This window comes from Nyctibius grandis, chromosome 1 (assembly GCF_013368605.1).
Source record: "Nyctibius grandis isolate bNycGra1 chromosome 1, bNycGra1.pri, whole genome shotgun sequence".
NCBI classification, from domain to species: Eukaryota; Metazoa; Chordata; class Aves; order Nyctibiiformes; family Nyctibiidae; genus Nyctibius; species Nyctibius grandis.
This window is the reverse complement of record NC_090658.1, coordinates 18,875,184-18,897,031: the sequence shown is the minus strand read 5'-3', so window position 1 is coordinate 18,897,031 and position 21,848 is coordinate 18,875,184. Positions and strand designations below refer to the sequence as shown.

Genomic DNA, 21,848 nt, shown 5'->3' with positions numbered 1-21,848 from the left:
CCTTGCACCACTATTTCTTTGCTCTTCTGCAAACTCTCTCTTTGGATTTTTCCCTAGGAAGGGTGGCAGGCCACTGAACAGAAACCCACAATTTTCAAACACCTAAAAGTTCAGGGAGTGAACCTAGACTGTAACCATTTGAAGTGTAGATTGGAAATGTGCTTTTGGTTACTGGAGTTTTGATGTGGGCTCATCTTTAACTGTGCAAGTTTCTGTGGTTGTGAGTGAACGTGGCCTCTGAGATGACACTTGTGCACTGCGTGTAACACTGCCTTTCCCAATACTGCCTGTGTAGGTGAGGATGCACCCCGCTGGTGATGCTAAGTGGATCTCACAACACAGCAGCAATTTGATAAAATATCTTTCGAAGAGAACAGCCAAAATGAAGTTCATGTACTTAAATCAGCTTTATTTTTGCTGTTCTGAGCAAACCACCTGCTTTCTCTAATTAATCAGCAATACATGTGCATTTTTTCTTTCCTTTATCTCTGCCAGCCAAACCACTACTTTATATCCCAGAGGTTATGAAATAACATCTATGGCATTCCCTAGATATCTTTAGAACCTGAAGAGAGGCACAGGGAAGGCAGAATTGTTAGAAAATGAAGAGCAACTCCTCCTTTCCTCCTTGTGTTCTTCCTTGGATAATAAATAAGCAAATAAAAAACAAGGTCAAATTGAAAGCTAGTTAGTACTTTACTTCATATTGTTATATAATTCATATAGCATTCTCTCTTGCAAAGCCAAGAGAGTGCCTTGAGAAATAGTCTGGAAAATAGTGATTGCTCAGGTATTAGCATCTGTCTCTGTAAGAAACTGTTCTTCTTTTTAGTATTAGAGTCTCCACAAGAGTTTTTACAAACAGGTCCCAGCTTCTAAGATCTTAATTTTTTTGTACTTCATCTTGCCATTTTCTTAAGAGGAAGATATATAAACCAAGCAGTTTACCCCTAACTCCCCATTGCCACTCTGGAAAGACAATGCTCACCAAAAAGAGGAGGGTCTTGCTCTGTAGGAACTGTATTGTGTGTTTTGGGGTTTGTCTGATAAATGTATCCTTTAACAGAACTGGCCGCCCAGTAAGGTGCATGCTTGATCGAGATGAGGACATGCTGATAAGCGGTGGGAGGCATCCCTTCCTGGGGAGGTACAAGGTATGCATACATATGAAATGAATGCATGTTATCTCAGTGTCACCTGAAACATCAGAGAGTAGTAAAATACTGTGAAAAAAATTGCTGCTCTGGTTGTTTCACTGCTGATCTCCTCTGCTGCATATGGATCAGGTCAGCTGGGTTATAGCATTTGTCCTGTTAAAGTCCTGCAGAAGTTCTTTTGGCTCAAATAGTTCCCTTCCTGTGACCTCAGCATAAATACTTCTCTCTTCCTTGCAACCAGGACTTTGCCCCTGTTGACAATCGCATTGCTCTTAGATGCTCCTCCATTTGTTTACAGTATCATACTACTGTTTGTTAACTTCCTTTCCTGTTCAATCCCCATCCTACTGCTTCTGCTTTTCAAAGCAAAAACCTGTTAATGAAGTGGTGGCTGTGACAAGTGACCAGGACTTATTTTACAAGTGTTCTCTGGAGCAAGATTAAGATGCATACATGGGCCCTTTACTGGGAAGGTTCCTCAGTTGCTGACTGTGCTTGTCCTATGCTGCAGCAGAGGACAGTCAGCCTTTTGCCTGTATGAGGTTCATTCAGTTTTTGGAGGGAAGCACAAAAGAGAACATTTTGTAGAAAGCTGATTACTGAGGAGACTCTCTTGACAGGTTGGTTTCATGAAGAATGGGAAAGTCAAGAGTCTGGAGGTGTCATACTACAGCAATGGGGGCAACTCTGTAGACCTCTCTTATGGTGTAAGTAAAATTTTCTAATGGCTAACGAGGCAGAAGACATTTCCCTGTGCAACCTTTTGCTCTGACTTCAGAGAGTTGTTGTCTACAGCATTGTTTGCACATCCTGCTCTCTGAATGAGTGAAAACAGACCTTGATGGGTTTTTGGCGCTTCAGCTGCTCTCTGAGCCAACTGACCTGCCTTGGCATGTGCCACATAATTCTTATTGATGCTGTGATAACTTGGATTAGGCAAAATAGTCAAGAAAATTTGCTTTGCGTTAGAGGGCTGTGATGGGAAACTTGTTGCACAATGCAAGATGACTGATAGTTCCCCAGCTTTGGGGAAAGCTAGTTCCTTGGAGTAAGAAACATCCAAGTCAACAGGCTGATCAGGGCAGAGTGCCTAAATCAACAAGCTTGTTAAGGACTGTCTAAAGCTAACATTGGGTTCACAAGCGCTAAGGACAAGAATGGGCCTGAGTTCTGAGTTTGTCTCCAAGAATTTTTTGCACTGATGAGTAAAAAACTTCTCCTTTTCTGTCGTGTGAGTGACCAACCCAATAGCCTAGTGTCAGTTATGTTTATTCTAGTTCCCTTTCTCTAGTCCACTGAGTCTGATAATTTTTTGCAAAAACGAATCCATTTCAGTAGGAGAGAACTGTAAGAGTTCTCTACCAGAGCCACATTCGATGCTAGCAATGTGGTTGGTGCTGTGCAGAGCAGAATGGCAGGCAAGTGCCTTTGCATAAACTATAAGAGCCTGGTTGAGAGTACATCTATGTGAATTGTCTTTTTGCCTGTGTCTGAATGAGGGGACTGGAAAGCATTCCATGTTGAAATAAGGTTGGGATGTGCATCATCTCCTCTCTGTGCTACTGCTGGAAGGGAAATCTGGGAACACAAGCCAGAAAGAAGCTCTGGCCCTTTCCCAATTTGGACAATTAGTGGGCAAATATCTCAAATCTTGCAGTTTAGATGTAGCTATTGAAAATCTTTATTTCATATAGTTGCCCTTACTGCCATAGCCCAGCTGCTGAGTCACTTGATATCGGCAAGACTTCTTTTCCAATAACAGATTACTCAGTATAATTAAAAGAAGATTATAGTTCTTCCAGATGGGTAATGGCATTTAATAGCAGCTTGGCTCAGCATGAGCCCGGGGCCAACAAAGGACTTTGAAGCTCAGTATGTCCCAGTGTCATAAGTGTCAACAGAGATGTGTGCTTATTGTCCTGTCCTTCAGGAGGATACAGCTTGACACTCCATTGCAAATGGGAGGGAGTATTGGCTGCACCTCAGTGTTCATCCAACTGTGTTGACTGCAGGGTGCAAGAGGAAGTGCTGCTTGTTGTAAATTAGCTTCAGAGCTTTCCAGCCTGGCTTTGGCAGCTACTGAGAAGTCTGACATGTGATTCATATAAAATGTGTCCACGCCCATTCCTTCTCTTCACCAGGTTATGGACAGAGCCCTGTTACATTTGGATAACTCCTACAACATCCCCAATGTCAGCAGCGTGGGCATTGTTTGTAAGACCAACCTGTCTTCCAACACAGCCTTCCGTGGCTTTGGAGGGCCCCAAGGAATGATGATTGCTGAGTGCTGGATGAGCGACCTTGCTTGGAAGTGTGGCCTGCCACCTGAGGAGGTACAGATCCACTGACACTTTTCAGGGTGGTGCTGCCTTTGAACAAGTTCTGAGAACTGCACACAACCACAGAAAATTATTAAGCATAAGAACTGTTGCTTCATTTTTGCTAAGCCCTAAGCAGGATGTCAAACTTTCTGTATGACAGCCATATTATAGCACGGATTATCTTCCGCTTCATTAAATTCCCTCAGTAGCCTCAATTGTATAACACCTGCTTTAAGGATAGATATTAAAAAAAAAAGTCTAATGGCACTAGGTACCTTGATCTTACTAACAATGTGCTTAAGTCCCAATCTCTCTTGAAAATTCCCAGCCTTAATGTTTTAGTACCCGTTTTCCCATAAACAGATATATGTCTGTTAATTCTGTTTTTTGTAGAGTGAGCAGAGGAGTACAACTAGGAATCAACATGCTTTTGATGTCATCCATTAAAAAGACCTAATCTGAAGCATTAAACTTGGCATGTCCTTTATGTGTCTCTTTGGGAAGGTGCGGAAACTCAATCTTTATAATGAAGGAGACCTGACTCATTTCAACCAAAAGCTGGAGGGGTTTACTCTACGGAGATGCTGGGATGAGTGTTTGTCAAGCTCTAGCTATCACGCCAGAAAGAAACTAATTGAAGAATTCAACAAGTAGGTGTTGTGGAGCTGTCTTGTTACCGGGTGCACCTTTTGTCTACTAACTTCTGAAGTTCCCTTAGCAACATGAGTGATGAGAAGTCAGACCTTATACGTATATTTGCAGAGTGACTTCTAAAAATTTCTTTTTTAAGTTCCTTCGTGCTCACTGTGGGAAGAAACCTCTGTCAGTGAGCTGGTAGCTTAAATAAGGTAGGAATCAGACCTAGCGTGACGTGATTTTGTAAGGGAAATGTAGCAAAGGAGAGGGTGTCTGTTAAGTCCAGGTAGACTTTTCAAATGGCTATCAAGGCAATCTGTTCAGGCTTTCCACTGTCGTACCGTCTTTTTTAGTTGGCTTGTATATACACGGGATAGTTAATAGTCCAGACAATTCCTTCTATAGTGCCTGGGGAAGCATCTTCAGGTTGGATTTCTTCTTGTTGACACCCATAAACAAAGACTATCTTTCATAAAAATTACTGATTAACTCAGTTTATATTGCGTTCAGGTATTTCATTTCTGCTTTGATACCCAAGCTGTCGGAGAGAAGCATGGTACTGATTTGCGATGAAAGCCTCACGAGTATACAAATAATGTTCTTTCCTTGCAGGCAGAATCGTTGGAAGAAGAGAGGGATGTGCATCATTCCTACCAAATTTGGCATCAGTTTCACTATCCCATTTCTGAACCAGGTCCGTAAGTGTCATTCATCTTTTCAGTAAAGAAGCTGGATTTATGCTGCCTCCCCCAGGCCCTCCTCCATTTGTACCAAACTGGAGATTTTCAGAGTAGTAGTAAATTAGTTAAGAAAGAGCATACATTTTTTCAAACCAAAATGAGCAACACAACAATTATCTGTTTAGACTATCCAAAAGACACCACAATGCAGCTCTGTTTCCATGGTATTGTGTTATGTTAATTTCCCTGCCTATTCCCTCTTCCTCAGTAGTCAAAACACTGTTCCTGTGTTTGGCCTGACTTGATGGACTGTCAGTGGTGTTTGCAAGTTCAGGGGAAGGGTGCATCTCTGTTTCACAGGGGCAGGTTTGGGTTACTTCACCTGCTTTCTGGGCTGAAAATACTGACTGAGGTTTGTTATGTCATTAGAGCTTCTAGTGAGTTGGTGAGACTAAACCAAACTCACCCCAAGTGTAAACTAGCGGCTTTAATTACACCGAACAACAACATTGATATAGTTCCAAATTAATTTTCTCTGTAGTTTGTAACTGAAATCTGCTAAGTACTTCACTAGTTCATTTATGATGACTCTTGGATTAATGTCCATTTTATAGGCTGGAGCTCTGATCCATGTGTATACAGATGGCTCTGTGCTACTTACACATGGTGGGACTGAGATGGGTCAAGGACTTCACACCAAAATGATTCAGGTAATAATGAGTTTCGACTTAACCAAATGAGACATCTTTTCAGGAAAATTACACTCACTCTGTAGTATTGCCTCAGACAGCTTGACACGTCCTCTGTGTGTGTGCGTAGCGTAACAAATCATGACTAATTTCTCTTAATTGTTTCAGCAGCAGTGCTAGATTTCCAGAGTATTATAACAATTGAGTATGAGAATTAGATTCTTCATCATCTTAACTCTTATTATGTAGATAATGTAGGTTATGCTTACAATCTAGCTTCTCTGGCAATTTCATTTCATCCCATAAAACTACAGTTTACATATATTTTATACAAAAATTAGTCATATTGCAAACATATTTATCTGCGTATGCTAACGCCTTTGTAGTTAAAAAGGCCCAAGGGAGCAACATTGCTTTGGCAGGGAAATGAAAGGGAAATTTAATAGGGCTCTTTATCCTCTGATTCTTACAATTGTTGAGAGAAGAATTTAGTCTCACAATACTGAAGTGAATGTCTGTCATTGTGGCAAAAGTGTACGTGTATGTGCCCACACACATTCAGTCTGTGAAGGGCAAACTTAACAATATTCTGGTTAGCTCTTAGTCACCAAATCAACTGAGTCTTCAAGAAAAATGCAATTTAGGATGGGAAAGGGTGAAGGTTGCAGAGTGGATCTTAGCAGTGCAAGCAATGAATGATAATACTCATGTAAGAGCAGCTGCTTACCAATTGTTTACCTTTGCTCTGCAGGTTGCTAGCAGGTCACTGGGAGTTCCCACCTCCAAAATTTACATCAGTGAGACCAGCACAAACACTGTCCCAAATACCTCCCCAACAGCTGCATCTGTCAGCGCGGACATCAATGGAATGGCCGTCCATGTATGGAAAGGAGTTATTTAAACTAGCATGTTATAAGCTAGGACTCCAGAACATGAAAAGTTGATGTGTATTTATCTGTTGCTTAAGGAAAGCATAACCATCAAAAGGCAGTTCCAGGCTAAAGATACCTCATAACTTCTTTACCTGCTATAACTGCTGGCGGTGTTAGATGATGAACGACTGTATTTTTTTCAAGTTGTTCAAAACTCTCCACCCCTTTTGTAGTTCTGAAATGGAGTGTTTGTGATTACTCAAAATGAACAGAACAAAGCATCTATTTAAAAGCTAGCTTCTTAGTAATTAATGTGGCCTTATCTACAACAAATATATTGTGCTGCAGATATTAATAGCAGATGGTTTGTGGGCTGTGCTCTAGAACCAAAGACCTCTAAGTGTTGATACACTCAGAGCAAACATCCTTTGTAGCAATGGTGTGGTCATGACTGTCTCTGACATGGTGGAGTTACCAATGCATATATTTGCAGGGTATGTGACTTTTCAATTGAAAAGAGGAATTTAGTACTGGTCATTCTCAGGTTTAAAAAAGAAGAAGTGTAACCTGTAAAGTAAAAACATCAGGCTGTCTTTGTTCTCTGCACAGCTTGTCTGAGTAGGTTGAATTTTGGCAAGAATTTTTTTTTTTTTTTCAGTGCTCTGGGATCATCTTGCTAGATATGCTAAGGTGTCCTGCTATGACTTGTTACAGATAAAGTTACTGTACAAATGGGTGGATTTCTGATATTTTGTGTCATGGTCTGGAAAGTTCTGTGCTGTATTTAGGATTCTCTTCTGCTATCAGCACAACCGATCTGCTTTAAAACCCTTTTCAGTCAACATTTCTTCTTATATAGCAAGACATCTGTTAGTGAACTTTGTTCCTTTTTATGATATGCCAAAGTCCTAAAGGCAGTATTGATTTAAACAGAAGGTTCTTTGAAACTCTTATTGGGCTCTTAATACTATAAGCTGACTTTTCAAATCTTAGAATATTGCTTCTCTCTCTCTTTGTTTCTAGAATGCGTGTCAGACTATCTTAAAAAGACTTGAGCCGATCAAACAGTCTAATCCCAAAGGATCCTGGGAAGACTGGGTAAGCTGTTTGTATCTGTTGCGAGGCAAGTGGGTGTTGTCAGAGATTGTTTTAGTTGTCAAACTCTGTATGAAGGTATATCCGCCAGGCCTTCTGCATCTCAGTAGCAAAGATTTGAGCAAAGACAGTGAAACAGAAATGTGGCAAGGGAAGTAACCAAAGCTCGCAAGAGGTCATCCCCAAAACATCAGTTATGACTTTAATACTGAGATTTCTCCAGATCCTGGAGCCTGCTTATGACAAACTTGACCAAATAAAAGTCTTGAGTCATTACATATATCTTTCTAGTCAGGCTACAGTCTTGGACAGGAAGAAATCTGATTTGTAGCGAAGGGATTCTGTGACAAAGATGACTCTTTGTTGAGCTGCCATCTACCTCCTGTAGTGCTCCTTGGTGGCAACGTCTCTGTACCCTCAGTAAGAAGAGACTGGTGTGCTGTAAGGTGCTCAGGCCGTTTTCAGATCCAATCTCTTCTTTTCATGGGAGGAGATTTGACTTTGTGATTTGGAAGTCAAGATAGGATTTCCCCTGGCCTTACTGAGGTCCAGATGACTGTCAGTTTAACCTTCGTCTCTGAGACCTGAAAGTCTCTAATTGAGAGCAGAACAAACAAGACCAAGTCTTATCACTCTGCCAATGGGTGAGTTCTGCCATTGATAGCTGCTGACAGGGCTATTTGGGGAAGCAGCTGCATCATGATGTTTCCCTTGGCACTGCTGCTGCTGGATAGCATGGCAGTTGTTTGTTACTGGACACCTTCTATTCATGCTCTGCTGGAAATGTGTTTGGGGTAGCTATTTTGCAGGGACTGGTTTGACAATTACTATTTTCGAACTCTTGTTCACTTTGCCAGATCAAAGCTGCCTATGAGAACTGTGTTAGCCTGTCGGCCACGGGGTTTTATAGGTGAGTGAATATTCACACTGCAGAGGCACAGCTCTTACTTGATTGCATGGATTGCAACCAGGGAAATTCTGGGAGGATTTACAGCCCCTATCCCCCTGTCACTGCTCTAATTTAGGGCTGCATTCCTTTTCCTACCTGGAAATGTTAAGCTGAGGTTAACACTCTCCTGGCTGGGGAGAATCGGTTCCTGATGAACACAGCTCTCAGGGCCAAGTTCAGATCTCATGTAAATCTGAAGTAGATCTAACTTCAGTCTAGCTGACCTAGGTCTGAGGAGGCATAAATGAAATCAGAGCTTTGCCTGGGGCTCTGCTCTGTGTCAGCCTCGTGACTTAGTGTTGCACTAGAACCATCATAAAAAACTAAACACAGCATTGAGAAGAGCCTGTATAGGACTAAAATACAACACGAGCTCATTTCTGTTGCATCTCTGAAATGTGTTTTTCTCTTAACCAAGTGACTGTCAGTATTTTAATAAACCAGTTTCAGATAAAGTATAAGTAGCTAGATAGAAAGTTTGCCATGAACTGTGCTTAAAATGAGTTCTTAGCTTAATTCAGTTTCTGGTTCAACGTGATTATGCTCTGAAATTTAATGACCTCCAAGAAATGTTCAACTGCACTCTAAAAGCAAAAATTGGCTACTGAATCGGTGGGAATGAGTTCATTAATAGTCATCACAAGCCCTGAGATTCATGGGAAAATAAAGATGGCTAAAATAGTTTGATAGTTTCAGTCAGGTTTTGGATACAGAGCGGCTTTAGCAGATTTCTATTTATAGTTGTTTATGCTTTTTATTTCTGCATATGTTTGACAGAAAAGATGAAACAAAAGTGAATAAGGATTTCGGCAAGTTGCAATGTGTTTGTATTCATTTTGACTGTTAATGGAATGAAATGTGGTTTTGTTTTTCCTTGTATCAAGAATTCCTGACCTTGGCTACGACTTTGAGAAGAATGAAGGGAAACCATTCTGCTACTTCAGTTATGGCGTTGCTTGCTCTGAGGTTGAGATAGATTGCCTGACAGGTGACCACAAGGTGAGGGGTTCAGCAGTGTTTAGCCCTCTGTGTTTAGGTGAAGGAAACATTCACAGGGAGTTAGAACAAATACTGGGTGTCAGCCTGTTCCTAGCTCTGTCATTGGTCTGGTGTGACCTTCAGTAAATTTCTTAACTCCTCTGTTCCACAGTGCAACAATCCATAAAGTGTAATAAAAGGACACTTTTATCCCCTGCGGGGATATTAGGAGGCTTAATGAATGATTGCAAAAGTTATTGGATTTGCTTAAGTAAGAGATAGCAGCACCGTGTTAGCACAAAAGAACAGAAACATACTGGAATTGAGTTAATCATTAAAAATAGCACTGAAGACTTTTAGAAAGAAAAAAGAAAAAGAAATTTCATCAGAATCTGACCTAGTTGGTTATGCTCAGGTACAGAGCACTGATGCTATCAGCTTGGAACTAATATAAATTGGGTCCATTGGTTCTCTGGGGAAAGCTGCACTGAGTTCCTTTGATTTACTTTAGGGATGAACCCAGATTAGAAGCCAGTACGAAGACTAGAGCTGAGATAGATTGTTGAACACTGGCCAAGTGTGGGTAGTGGTTGGATACATTATTCCTCCTTATACAAGACCATGGTGTACCAGTTTCAATGTTCTGTGCTGATTTTTTCTTTATTTCTGCCTTTTAGAACATTCGCACAGACATTGTTATGGATGTTGGTACCAGTCTGAACCCAGCCATAGATATAGGACAGGTAAGTGAAATAGTGTTGCTATTTTCACCATGTTAAAGCTATCACGCTACACTCAGGCTTTTCTACATCAACCATTACCCCTCTCCAGGTTGTGCCTTTGCAAATAGAGCATTTTAAACTTGGGTATCCAGTGAGGCATTTTAGGCTAGCTATGAGCTATGAACTAATCGATAGGCACAGAATTATGTAGGGAAATATTCTGTTGGGGTTTTTTTGCCTTGGACATTAAGACTACAGGATATTCTCCAGTCACCAGCACGCTGATGCTTTTCAGCATCTGCCTTGCCTGAGGAATGAATCCAGATAATACTAATATGATGGAATAACTTCATCCCAGGCTTAGTTTCTACAATATGGCATGTGCAACTAAATCCCACTCCTGATTCTTATACTCCTATCTGTTAATATCAAGTGCCATTTAATTCAGTGAAAATTTTTCTATGAATAAAGAGTTAGTGTGGTAGATTCTGTCCTCTAGCTACTGCTGTGTAGGGATCTCAATAGGAAGTTGGGCCAGTCACTTAGCTAGCAAATTCCTTGGGCAGGGACAAGCTTACTTCCTTATTTTGTGCAGTAATAATCACAATGATACCTCTCAGCAAATAAAGGTAATAAACACAGGGTTGTTTGATATACCAAGAGATGAATCGTTAGACATTTGCACATGCTCATCTAGCCATTTTAGCTCCCTTGCTAACTCTAGATGTTGATATAGTGTAAATCCAGTGAAACTGCTGCAGGATTTGGGGTTTACAGGAGAGCACGAGTTGCAGAGCTCTGCTATAGTTAAAATGAAACTTCTTTGTAAGTGACATTTTTTCTGAAAGAGACTTTTTTTGGAAGTGACCAAGGGGAGAGGAGCCTTTCTGTCTTTGCAGCCTGTCAGTTTGGGTCTGGGAGTAAAGAGATGGGCTATATGGAGCCTCTCAGAGAGATCTCAGTTTCCTGTGTCCTTCCAAGAATTGCTGTAGAGGATCTGGGGGCACAGAAGAGGAAGGATGTTGTATGACTGCAGGAACACAGGTACACAGAGCTGGGTTAATGAATGTTTGTGCCAAATCTTTAGAGTGGTCTGCTTGTCAGATCTGTCTCTAGGCACAGAAAGCAGACCTTCCTCATGCAGGGTTTTTCAAGAGCACCCTCCTCTCAAACCTGCTCTCTTTTTTTTTTTTTTTTTTAATATTTTTTTTCTCCTGAAACTTACAGTAAAAAAATTATGCAAAGAAATCTTTAGTACTTGAATGGATATGGGAGTGTTTTTGCAGGTGTCTGGGCTGGTGACCTGAGAATACACAGTACTTAGGAAAGCATTTATACTGAAATAGGAAGCATAAAATAGTTTGTCTTCAAATATGTCATCTTCAGTCCTTTTACTCTTGTTGTCCTTTGAATTATCAGCAAGTACAACACATTCAGTGTTAACCTGCCTGTGAAGGAATCAATATTTTGGCATTGATTTTTTTTTTTTTTCTTGCTTCATCAGAAAATTCCTGTCCTGCCTTTACAGCATATCTCTTTGTGTGTATTTGTAAATTGCTTCACCTGCCAGGGAAATGCAGCCACATCTGTATGGGAACACAGGAATTGTGCAAAGATGCCAAGCTGTACTCAGCGGAAGGGACAAGGGTTTAGAGATGAAAAGTGGGAAATTAGTCAGGAGGGGAGGGCTGAAAACTCCTGTGGAAATCATCGCTGTTTGTTCTTGTGCAGGGAAGATAACCTTGTTTGGATGTGTTTGTAGATAGAAGGAGCATTTGTCCAAGGCCTTGGGCTCTTCACCATGGAGGAGCTGCGCTATTCTCCTGAAGGGAACTTGTACACTCGAGGGCCTGGGATGTACAAAATCCCAGCGTTCGGAGACATCCCGACAGAATTCTACGTGTCTCTTCTCCGTGACTGTCCAAACAGCAAGGCGGTTTATTCATCCAAGGTATACCTGCAAGATCTGCAGGCCTCTTACTGCTCTATAATTCTGTGAAGCTGAATGTGATAAAGTAATGATGCATGTGTCTAAATAGTTAATTTTGTTATGCTGGCTTTATTCTGGGGTCAGGATGTTTTCCCATTCCTTACCGGAAATATGTATAATATCCTTTATGGTTAGGAAGAACTGAAATAACCTGCACATTGCCACCCTGATTGTCCATTAGAGAGAACTGAAGTGGCTTTGCTGTGCCAGTTCTGCTGTAACAGAGGCTGCATGTCAGCTCCCTCATTGCCCTTCCCTGGCACCAGAGCCGCCACTGTGGATAACATTTCCAGCAGTGTCATTTCCCCAGATCTAATATACCAAGATCTTGTGTCTGAGTTCTCATGTTTTGCTTTCTTTACTGTTTCACAGTGTTTGTGATGCCCTTAAAGGTCCATTATTAATCCAGGTGTCTTTCAGCTGTTTCCACTGCAGTCAGTGCTCTTCTCTGCAGTTAGCGAGGGCTGCGCAGAGCAGGGCTGGATGTGCAGCATCAATGGATTTGCTTTACTATGGTTCAACAGAGCATTTAGAGAGGCTGCCCAGCATCCTTATCTGTATATGCCTGGCCTGCCTCCTTACAGTTTCTGATTTCCCTCCGTCCACAGGAACATCTTCATCAGTGAGGAGAACTTTTTGGGTGATTAGTGCTGATGACAGAATTAAGAACAAAGGGACTGGCAGGGACCTCAGTGCTAGATAATACTTGTGTAACCCCTGAGGGAGGCATTCCTGTTGGTTTGTGAGGACCTGCAGTGATGGAGCATCATGCTCTCTGCCCAGACGACTCACCACTGCCTTATCTGAATTCCCTTTGCTGCAATTTTAGCACCATCCAAAAGGCTTTGGGAATGGGTTAGTCCCTTTTTCCTTCATAACAGCCTTGCTGCATCAGAAAGCTCGTGTTTTCCTACTGTCTCTTCTTTAAATGGTCTGGGGATTGGTTTAGCTCAGTCTTTCCTCACTGATTACACCTGGCAGACTGGAGGCTGTTTAAGCTTTGTGTTTCCTCACTGATCACACCTGGTAGTCTGAGGTTCACATCTGGAAGGCAAGGGGCTGTTTTGGCTTGGCCTTTCCTTCCTGATCACATCTGGGAGACTGAGAAGTTACAAAGAAGGATGAGAACAATTCCTGATTGTCATGTAGAGCTTGCTCATCTTTGTTAGCCTCATTAGTCTTTCCAGGTCCAGGACTGTTTTGGGCTGCAGCCTCACTCTTGCTTGTGCTCTGTCTAGGCTGTGGGAGAGCCACCTCTGTTCCTGTCTGCCTCAGTGTTTTATGCCATTAAAGATGCTATCTACTCAGCAAGGAAGGACTCTGGCGTGACTGAACCATTCAGGCTGGACAGCCCTGCCACCCCAGAGAGGATCCGCAATGCTTGTGTGGACGTCTTCACCAAAATGGTAACAGCTTCTGCTTTCATAGTCTGCTCCCTAGCCAGCCTACCTGACATGGAGTGTGTGTGCTGGTCACAGTGGCCCAGGTCTGGGATTAGGGCAGGACGGGGAGGCTGTGGCCCTGCTTAAGCAGGGTTTTATTTCATGAGTGTTGTCCTTCATTTAACACGCCACCAAATGAGAGGCAAGTCCACAGATCAGCATTGCTAGGGCTCCCATTGCAGGAAGGGCTGCCATACAGTATTAGTGAAGCTGCAGCTCCTCCCTTCATCCTCCAAATGCTGTCTGTAGAACAAAGGCACTGACTTGTCCTGATGCTCCTGACTATCATCTATTAGGGGAACACCACCACTAACATATCTTGCAGGTCCACTCTGTGATTTAGTGGTGTCCCTCAGGGAAGGAGGGAGAGGCAAGTGTTACTGAAAATGCTCACTTCTCCTGAATGTTATGACCACAGGAGTTGCCTCAGAGGCTGTGGGCTTGATCTGAAAGAGTGCAGGAGTTAACCCTGTCACTGTCTCTTCATGGGCTCTCTACTACAGTGTTGTGACAGGGCTGTGTAGGAGTGGGTCCCTGAACAGTCCTGCTGGTTCCTGTGTGACTCAGAAAACACAGCTCTCTGTCCATGTGGGCATCATCCAGGCTTTCGTCAGCTTGAACCCCACTGTGGTTAACAGCAAAACCTGGATATCTTAGTCCTTCTCACCTAACACCTGCATCACTGTGTGGAGAGAAGGACTCGGAAATGTGTCTGAGAATTTGCACAAACTGTTGACCATCAGGCCTTCAACTAGAGCCAGGCACAGCCTCCAACAGAAGTGCCATGAGACAGACATCTCTGTGTTTTGAAAGACTGGGATATGAGCTCAGATCTTCAATGGTACAAAGTCACCCACCTCAAAGGGAGCATGGTGGGGCACGCCAAACCCAGGCCAGGACCCTCATTTGTTGCTAACTTAATTTTTTCTCTCTTTACAGTGCCCTTCTGCTGAGCCAGGGACCTTTAAGCCGTGGTCTGTGCGTGTGTAAAAGGGAAGTTTGAGGAACAAACTCTCCTCATGAAACTGAGCTTACGCCAGAGGGACCACAAGGCAGTAGGACTATAATGGGAAAAAAAAACAGTATCTGTGTTCATGTGGCTCATCCGCTGATTTGTGGAGCTTTCACATTTAATTGTCCAATCATTGTTTTCTCTAGGAGAGGGAACTGCTGCCAGATTATAGCTGTGATGTAAATTCAAATGAAGAGTAAGTGGTAGGTGATGTTTTCCAGGTGTAATTGAAAAAAATCTTTCAGGTTTCATTTGAAATTGGTGCAAGGATGGGAGACATGCTTACTACCAGCCAATGTGAAATAGCAGGGTGGTTGTTTCTTTTTTTTCTACTATGGGGAAAAGATGGATCACCTTGTGATGCTATGCCAAGAAGGACTGAAATGCATTGAACCCAGACAGAGTCCTCTAGTGGAGATGGGGGAAGGCATGAGAGGCGCTGAGGGCTGGACCCTATTGTGTCCCCTCTGCGCACAAAGCCAGATATACCCTAGAGGAAGATGAGAAGGAGTTTTGATGTTAGCTAACGATGATGGTCTTACCTGTTAACAAAATTGATTCAGAGGAAAACCCTAAAATGTGACCAATAGCTGATTTATCCTAAGTTAATGAGGATTGCTTTGTCTGCACGGAGGCTTTAATGAATTTTTAGTTCACGTGCTACCTTGTCTTCTCTGATTAAAGTCAAAAACTAGAGATATCAAGAGGATTTCCAGCAAGATGATGATTCATTTGACACGCTCAGCCTTTTTCCCCTGTACCTCCACATCTTTCCTCCATCTTTTAAATAGGAGAAGACATCTGAGAACCTTTGAGTAACAGAGAAAGTTACTCATCTCTGTTCCCAAGGCAATTTATACCAGCCCAGGCAAGGGACAGGACAGGGACGGACACAGCTGGGGATGAGTTGGCTCTGGGTGCCCTCTAGGGTCAGTCCCTTGGTCTTGCCTTCTTTTTCAACACAGCTCTTAGTTTTGCTGAATGTAAGAGAATGGGTGTATTTTGCTACAGGGGCTGCTTGTCTGGAAAATGTGCTATGTGATGACTTGATGCCTTCTGGGTTGAATGGATTTTTAATGTTGGATTTAATGCTGGGCATCCCTCTTCACAGGGTTTGTCACTATCAGATTTAATACTGTAGCATCATGTTAGCTCTAAATGATGTCAGCCATGTACTGTACCTGCTCATCACGTGCAAAATTTTATCCGTCTCTCTGGCCCACAGCTTTATGAAAGTATCCCTTTTCTATTTTTGCACTCCTAGGGCCATCAAAAAAATATGGTGCAAGAGGATGTAACTCCATTGCCTTATATAAAATTTTGCTGACATGGGTCCTGCTTAAAATTGGCCTTCATCTTAGGAATTACCAATGAACACACAGTTTGAAATAGTTTCTTGAAGCACTCCAGGGCATGTAGTTTAGAAAAGTGTAGATTTATTTCTCAGCTTAAAATATTATAGTTCTACCATCTGGAAAAAGGGCATTTGTATATGTGAGTTGCAGAAAGTATTTTGTGCCTGCTGGGCTTGCTATGTAATTGTTTTATTAATTGAAATATGATATTGGTGTTTCTTAAGCTCTGAGGTACTGGGTAAGAACACATTTTTGTTTTCTCCTGAAAGTTGGCAATATGTAAAAAAACCTCTAAGAGAAAAAAATGTGATCGTTTGTGTGCAAGAACAGCTGTTGGAGCCTGTGTTCTTGCATGTCCGGGAAGGGATGCAAAGCACAAAGTCTGTAAGGTAGATCGGTATCGGCACTGTTTCTGCGGCATTCCACCTCATGAGATCCCTTGACATGCTCATTTAGACCAGGCTGAGAAGAAGCACAAAGGGAACGTAATGTGTGTTAATGCAGAACATGGGGAGCTACAGGCAAAGAGTGTGCTATTGAGGAGCTTCCAGCATCATCTCAGGGGAAAGCCACCAGCGTTCAGGAGAAGCCTGCTCCTCATGAGGGTCCTGGGATGTGATGGGCTGTCACTAGCAGGATGAGTAAGTGCTCTGTATCCCCTGTGGGTCTGGGAGCACCTTTTTCATCATTTCAGCGTGGGTTTGCAGTGTCTTGCATAGTCATGGTGACTGCCTGGTCAGGTGAAATTTTTTTAAATTGGATGTATTAAGTCTCTCTTTTGTTGTTCTCTTTGTGCATTCATTTGATGCGAATTTGCCATGTTATGTGTACCTGCAGTGGTCAGAGCGGGCTAGTTCAGTGCACACCTTAGCCTGTGTAGCCATTCTTGCTGCAGCATCAGCGACCTGCTGCTTCCCACGCACCAGTTCTTGCCCTCAAGCCCACCCCCAGCTCAGGGCCCTCTTAACTACCCTTCCACAGACACCGGCTGATGGAAGGAGGAAACACCTTCCTTTTGGGATGCACTGAAATTGAATGTAGATGATATCAAACACCTGTGGGGGGGGGTCAATAGTATAAAAATAGGGTTGCAAAGTAGTTACAGAAACTGATTTTGAGGGTGTAGGAAAAAAACACACTTGGATACTAACAGGAATTTATGGAGAGATCAATGTGTAATACCTGGCTGGGCTGTGGGTGGGACAGGGACCCTAAGGAACACAACACTGGGATTTTCATTTCACCTCTGATAGTGTCTTACCATTTCACACATTGCTTTCCCGTGGAACTAAGTGCCAGGTACCCTGGGGAGGGACTGGGACCTGCTGCGGAGGGCTGGCAGGAAGAGATGATACTGCTATAGGATAGCCCGACTTAAAATACAGCTCTGCTGTTGTGAGTGCACAGCACTGGCCTAGGCGAGGTGCTGCGTCAGATCTCTTTAGGCACATCTTGCTCCATGGGATTTCAGCTTGCAATCACTGAAGGGAAAGCTACTTACAAAGAGAAAAATGTTCCTTTCCTAGTACTTTTCAGCGAAACACAGCATGGATGCATGACTCTAATGTTACGTCTAATTGGAAATTTGTGGCTTCTCTCCTTCCAGAACTGTATCCTCAGAAGAGGAACTACGCCATCTTGCTAGACTGTAAAGTATTACGCACAATAATGCCACTTAAGTAATAACTGCTGTAGCTGGATAGTTTGTGGGAGGGTGAAAGAAAGCCATCTGATCTGATGTCTTAATGCTATTAATCACATGCCCCTCGATGAGGGAGGGAGGCCAAGTTTTCGGTAATTGTTTTAGGTCACTTCTAATTGACAGCTTTCACTATCGTTCTTTAATAGAGCATTGTCAAATCAGTGTCTTTGTCACACGAATGTATTTGGAGTTCTCCATGAATGTCACAACATTGCAAAATAAAGCTAAAAAATATTCTGGGAAATAATGTGCTATGGTAAAAATCTGTCATGATTTGAAAGCTGGACAACTTCAGTTCATCCTTGGTATTTGGCAAGGATGGATCCTTCACAGAGGGTGGGAGGCAGATCAGCTCAGTGGCCAAGCCTGGGAGAAGGCAGGTGGCTGCTCCAGGCTGCCCAGCCAGATGCAGAAGGTGAGCCAGCTGGAGAGCCTGAGCCTCCACCCAGCCCTGTCTGAAAGAAAGCAGAGTCCTTGGTGTTTCTCTGACAGGAGGAGCTTATAGTAGCTGCATCGCGTTTTCCATAGCAGCAGAGTGATGCATTCTGATGCCTCTATCTGCCTCCACTGGGCCCACCAGCTGCTGAGACAACGTGGAAGGTTGGCTGTCTGTGTGGTGTGGCTGGTACCTGGTCCAGACTGCCATATCCTTGTCTCACTGCTAGTACAGGTCAAAATTAGTCTTGGCCCATTTAAGTCAGCCCACTAAAGGGGAACCTCACTCAAAACTTGCAATTGGAGCAAACATCATGTTGTGTCCCTGGGGCTCTCTTGAGCCTAAGCATGCAGCAGATGCAGGGTCAGAAAATAGGAAACGGTTCACACAGAGCAGATATGAACAAAAGATGGGCTGGGGCTGGCCTTCCTGGAGCATGAAGGACTGGGAACCTCACCAGTGTGGTTCCCCAGGAGGGTCTGCCACCCTGTGTCATATCTCTTGTGCAGAGCAGACAGACACCAGGTGAACGTGCTCCTTTGGGAGAGCTTCTTTTATCTGTATGGGCAGATTTGTCACGGAGAAGCCATTGCCAAACCTCTTGGCCCAAAAGGCAGCCCAGAACGTGAAATGGCTGTGCAGGCAGATGATGTTATGGTTTGCTGTGGGTCCAACGCAACCTACTCCAAAATGCTAGGTTTGGTGGGAGCAGTTTACTCTGTCGCAGTTCAGTTCATGCAGTTTTCCAAGCCCCGTGGCCACATGTTTCCCTAGTGCCTGCTCTTGCCATATTTAAATGCAATTCAGCCGCTTGAAGAGCCGTGACATCCTGTCCCTGGCAGTGGTCTGTCTCAGCTCTCTGACATAACTTTTGGAGCTGTGACGTGGACAAGCGTGCTGCATGCAGCTGTAGAGCGAGGGTCTGTGTATGACCCAGCTGGTATCTTGAAGCATTTGCATTTGGTTTAATGCTCTCTGAAACAGTCCCTCCAGCTGGGGTATTCCTACCAGGTCTCTGAGGTGGTGAGGAGGTCTGACAGAAAACTGCTAGAAAATGGGAAAGCAGAAAGGTCCCAGCGGTAGAAATGAGACAGTTGCTGCTTCTGTTGGAGAGACAGCTCACTGAACATCTGCTCCGATAACCAGCTGTAGGTCAGCCGCACTTGGGTGTCGGTGAACTCGGGGAGGAGGCTGTCCACAGGCAGCCCGGTCCGCCGCAGCAGATGACCCAGCTCCTGCCTGAGGAAGCCAAACATCACCACGTAGTCATACTGGACGAGACAGGGCCGGCAGAGGCTGACAAGCGGTTTTGAAGTCACGCTGGCTTTGTGCTGTCCGCTGTCTAAAACGTCCTGGACAAAGCTGCTGAAGGATGGGCTGCTGCCCATGCCTTGCATGAATGTGGAGATCAGCCTTTGGAAAGGGTCCCTGACAAACAGCACTTTGGTGTAGGACCCTAACATGGCCTCTATCGCTGTCAGGTTGAACTCACTCAGCTGTGTCTCCAGAGCATGCTGCCGAGGGTAGGGAACCAGCACTGGGAGCGTCATGTTTTCCTTCTCCTCTAGTTTCTCTAAAAGCTGCTGCCATTCCTCTACCCCTGTCGATGGCACTTGGCAGTAGAGGAGGTCCAGCTTGGTGCTTACCCTCAAACTTGAGAGCAGGCGGGCTCTCTCCTCCCAGCTCTTGGGAAGCGTGGTGACTTTGCCCGCTCGGCTGCAGAAAGCTCTCAGTCTCTTCTTCCTCAGCTGCTGAACGTGAAGGAAGGTGTCCAGCGTCAAAGTGAAGCCCTCCTCTGCCTTGGGGGACAGGTCACCTGGGAAACACCGTTTAAAGATGGGGGCGAGGAAAGCCCATAGCAGACCTCTGCCCTGAGCCAGCGTAGGATGCTGTGGCAGGCTCCTTCCCAGTTATTCCAGTGTGGAAAGGAAATGACTTGAACGAAGAAGATGGGTAGGAGAGGGGGGACCAGCCCTGCCTGGCAAAGAGCTCAGTTTTGCTGGGGAAATAGGTTTCTGTCCTTGTGAACGTGTGAACTTGTGGACACCCAGACCTTGCTTTCCCCAAGCCGCTGTGTCTGAACACCGATCTCAACAGTAGCTTTGTGCCGTTGGCCCTGTTTGCCCCATAATCTTAATTTTTGCTTTTAATTCCTCTCTTTTGACTGAAGTTAACTGAGGTGAGTTTACCAAAGACAGTCAGAAATATTCTGAGAGACCAAGGAGTGGTAAATTGGTTTGTAGCTACAAATACACAACCCCATGCAAACCCTTTTGCAGCTGTTAGTTGGTTAACATCAGCTATCAAATGTATGTGAAAGCAAGAGATTATTTTTAACGTCTTGGGGCGATTTAAGAATCCAAATGACCTAACTTCTTGCATCACTTCCATGTGTAAATTTTTTCTCCTGTAGCTAAAAAGGCAAAAGCAAATAAAAAGCAAAAAAAGCAAATAGAAGCGAGAAGACAACAAAGCAAATACAAAAGGCAAAAGCAAATAAAAAGTCTCTGTGACAGTCAGTTTAATTTCTTGGATTTCAGCTTTGCTTCTTACTCTTTCTCTTCTTTTTTTTTCTGCTGTGAAGAGGCCATAGAGAGTTTGAACGCTGAGGATGAATGCCTGCCTTGCTACTTGATTTTTTTATTTTAGCAGCAGCACACGTCTGCCTCATCTGCTCAGTGCAGGCATTTGGCAGCCCTAGGGAGACAGTTAGTTTGATGGTTTCTCCTGGGTCCTTGGGAAGTTAAATATTTCCCAGTGATTCGGGGAGGCTGTCGCGCAGGGAAGAGAATCACAGTTAAAATTAGGAAAAGGACCCAGAGAGCGCAGGAAGAAATGCAGCAGTGCCTGAAGCTATCCTGGGCTGCTCTTCGACTCGCCCAGCCCCAGACCGACGATGTCTGCAAAATCTAGTGATGCCCTTGCCCTGGACTGGCTGGGACCGGAGGCGAAGGATGCGTTTTTCAGGCAAAAGAGGCATTAATCACTGAATTCCCTGCTCCCTCCTGCCTCCCCAACTGCATTTCACCCTTCCCAGCAAAGGTTTTGGGAGTTGCCTCCAGCAGTCTGACACCTGGTTTCCCCACCACACCTGAGATTAATGACCCCACTGAGGACATAAATCTGCAGGGCTCCACAGCAAGGGCTTTCTCCACAGATTATCCTATGGAGTATACCGCAAACAGTATTTTCTGTGCTATAGGCATTTGCCCATCAAGAATGTCCCAAAAAACACTCCAGGTCATTTCCCCCACAGCACTGAAATGCTGCCGGCCACGCAGAACCGCCGTGGTGCCCAGGTGTTACCTCCTTGGCCGGTGGCCGGGCTCCAGAGAAGCAGTCTCCAGCTCAGGAAGGTGGCAATGCCCAGGGCAGCCGCGACGACAAGGCGGGGAAGGAAGCGCATGTCTGGGGTGCTGCTGTGGTGCTGGGAGCCGAAGGCCGTGCCGGCGAGCAGGTGGGGACCCGGCGGAAGGGTGTCGGGGAACCTCCGTGTTTATTTAAGAGGAAACACACCCAGAGCTGGGTTAAAGTACTGTTTGGGCAGCAGCTCAGCCAGGGGCAGGGAAATGGCCTGAGGCACAAAAGGTGCCTCCTGCCCTATATTTACAATGTGAGTTTTTTGAGGCTGAATCTGCCTTTTTACTAAACGTTCACACCACCCCCAGTACTAAGCTATGCCAGATGGCTGCAGTCTCCTGTGAGAAATGGGCTGCACACCCACGGCCCCAGGCAGGGTCCTGCAGATCCAGGTGGGGCAAGATGTCCCCCATCCCCTGATACACCTTGTTCTCTGCTGGCTTTGCTGCTCA

General features: G+C 44.2%; 2 protein-coding genes across 2 annotated transcripts in view; one reads left to right on the top strand and one right to left on the bottom strand.

The window, feature by feature from the left end:
- XDH (xanthine dehydrogenase) overlaps positions 1 to 17,847 on the top strand; it is a 55,212-nt gene extending 37,365 nt beyond the window's left edge. The window contains exons 24-37 of the mRNA XM_068421677.1: positions 1,067 to 1,154; positions 1,778 to 1,864; positions 3,299 to 3,490; positions 3,983 to 4,128; positions 4,727 to 4,808; positions 5,409 to 5,504; positions 6,235 to 6,363; positions 7,379 to 7,453; positions 8,308 to 8,360; positions 9,284 to 9,398; positions 10,055 to 10,120; positions 11,862 to 12,050; positions 13,328 to 13,495; positions 14,471 to 17,847. Of these exons, the coding sequence (XP_068277778.1) occupies positions 1,067 to 1,154; positions 1,778 to 1,864; positions 3,299 to 3,490; positions 3,983 to 4,128; positions 4,727 to 4,808; positions 5,409 to 5,504; positions 6,235 to 6,363; positions 7,379 to 7,453; positions 8,308 to 8,360; positions 9,284 to 9,398; positions 10,055 to 10,120; positions 11,862 to 12,050; positions 13,328 to 13,495; positions 14,471 to 14,521 (1,537 nt within the window). The 3' untranslated portion in view covers positions 14,522 to 17,847. The remainder of the gene's footprint in view (positions 1 to 1,066; positions 1,155 to 1,777; positions 1,865 to 3,298; positions 3,491 to 3,982; positions 4,129 to 4,726; positions 4,809 to 5,408; positions 5,505 to 6,234; positions 6,364 to 7,378; positions 7,454 to 8,307; positions 8,361 to 9,283; positions 9,399 to 10,054; positions 10,121 to 11,861; positions 12,051 to 13,327; positions 13,496 to 14,470) is intronic.
- A 1,193-nt stretch (positions 17,848 to 19,040) lies between these two features.
- Positions 19,041 to 21,442, bottom strand: LOC137668661 (carbohydrate sulfotransferase 8-like). Its single transcript, XM_068410742.1, has 2 exons — positions 21,343 to 21,442; positions 19,041 to 19,852 (listed from the first exon to the last, which is right to left on the bottom strand). Exons 1-2 carry the CDS (start codon positions 21,440 to 21,442, stop codon positions 19,041 to 19,043), a joined length of 912 nt encoding a protein of 303 aa, XP_068266843.1.
- Positions 21,443 to 21,848: the final 406 nt, after the last annotated feature.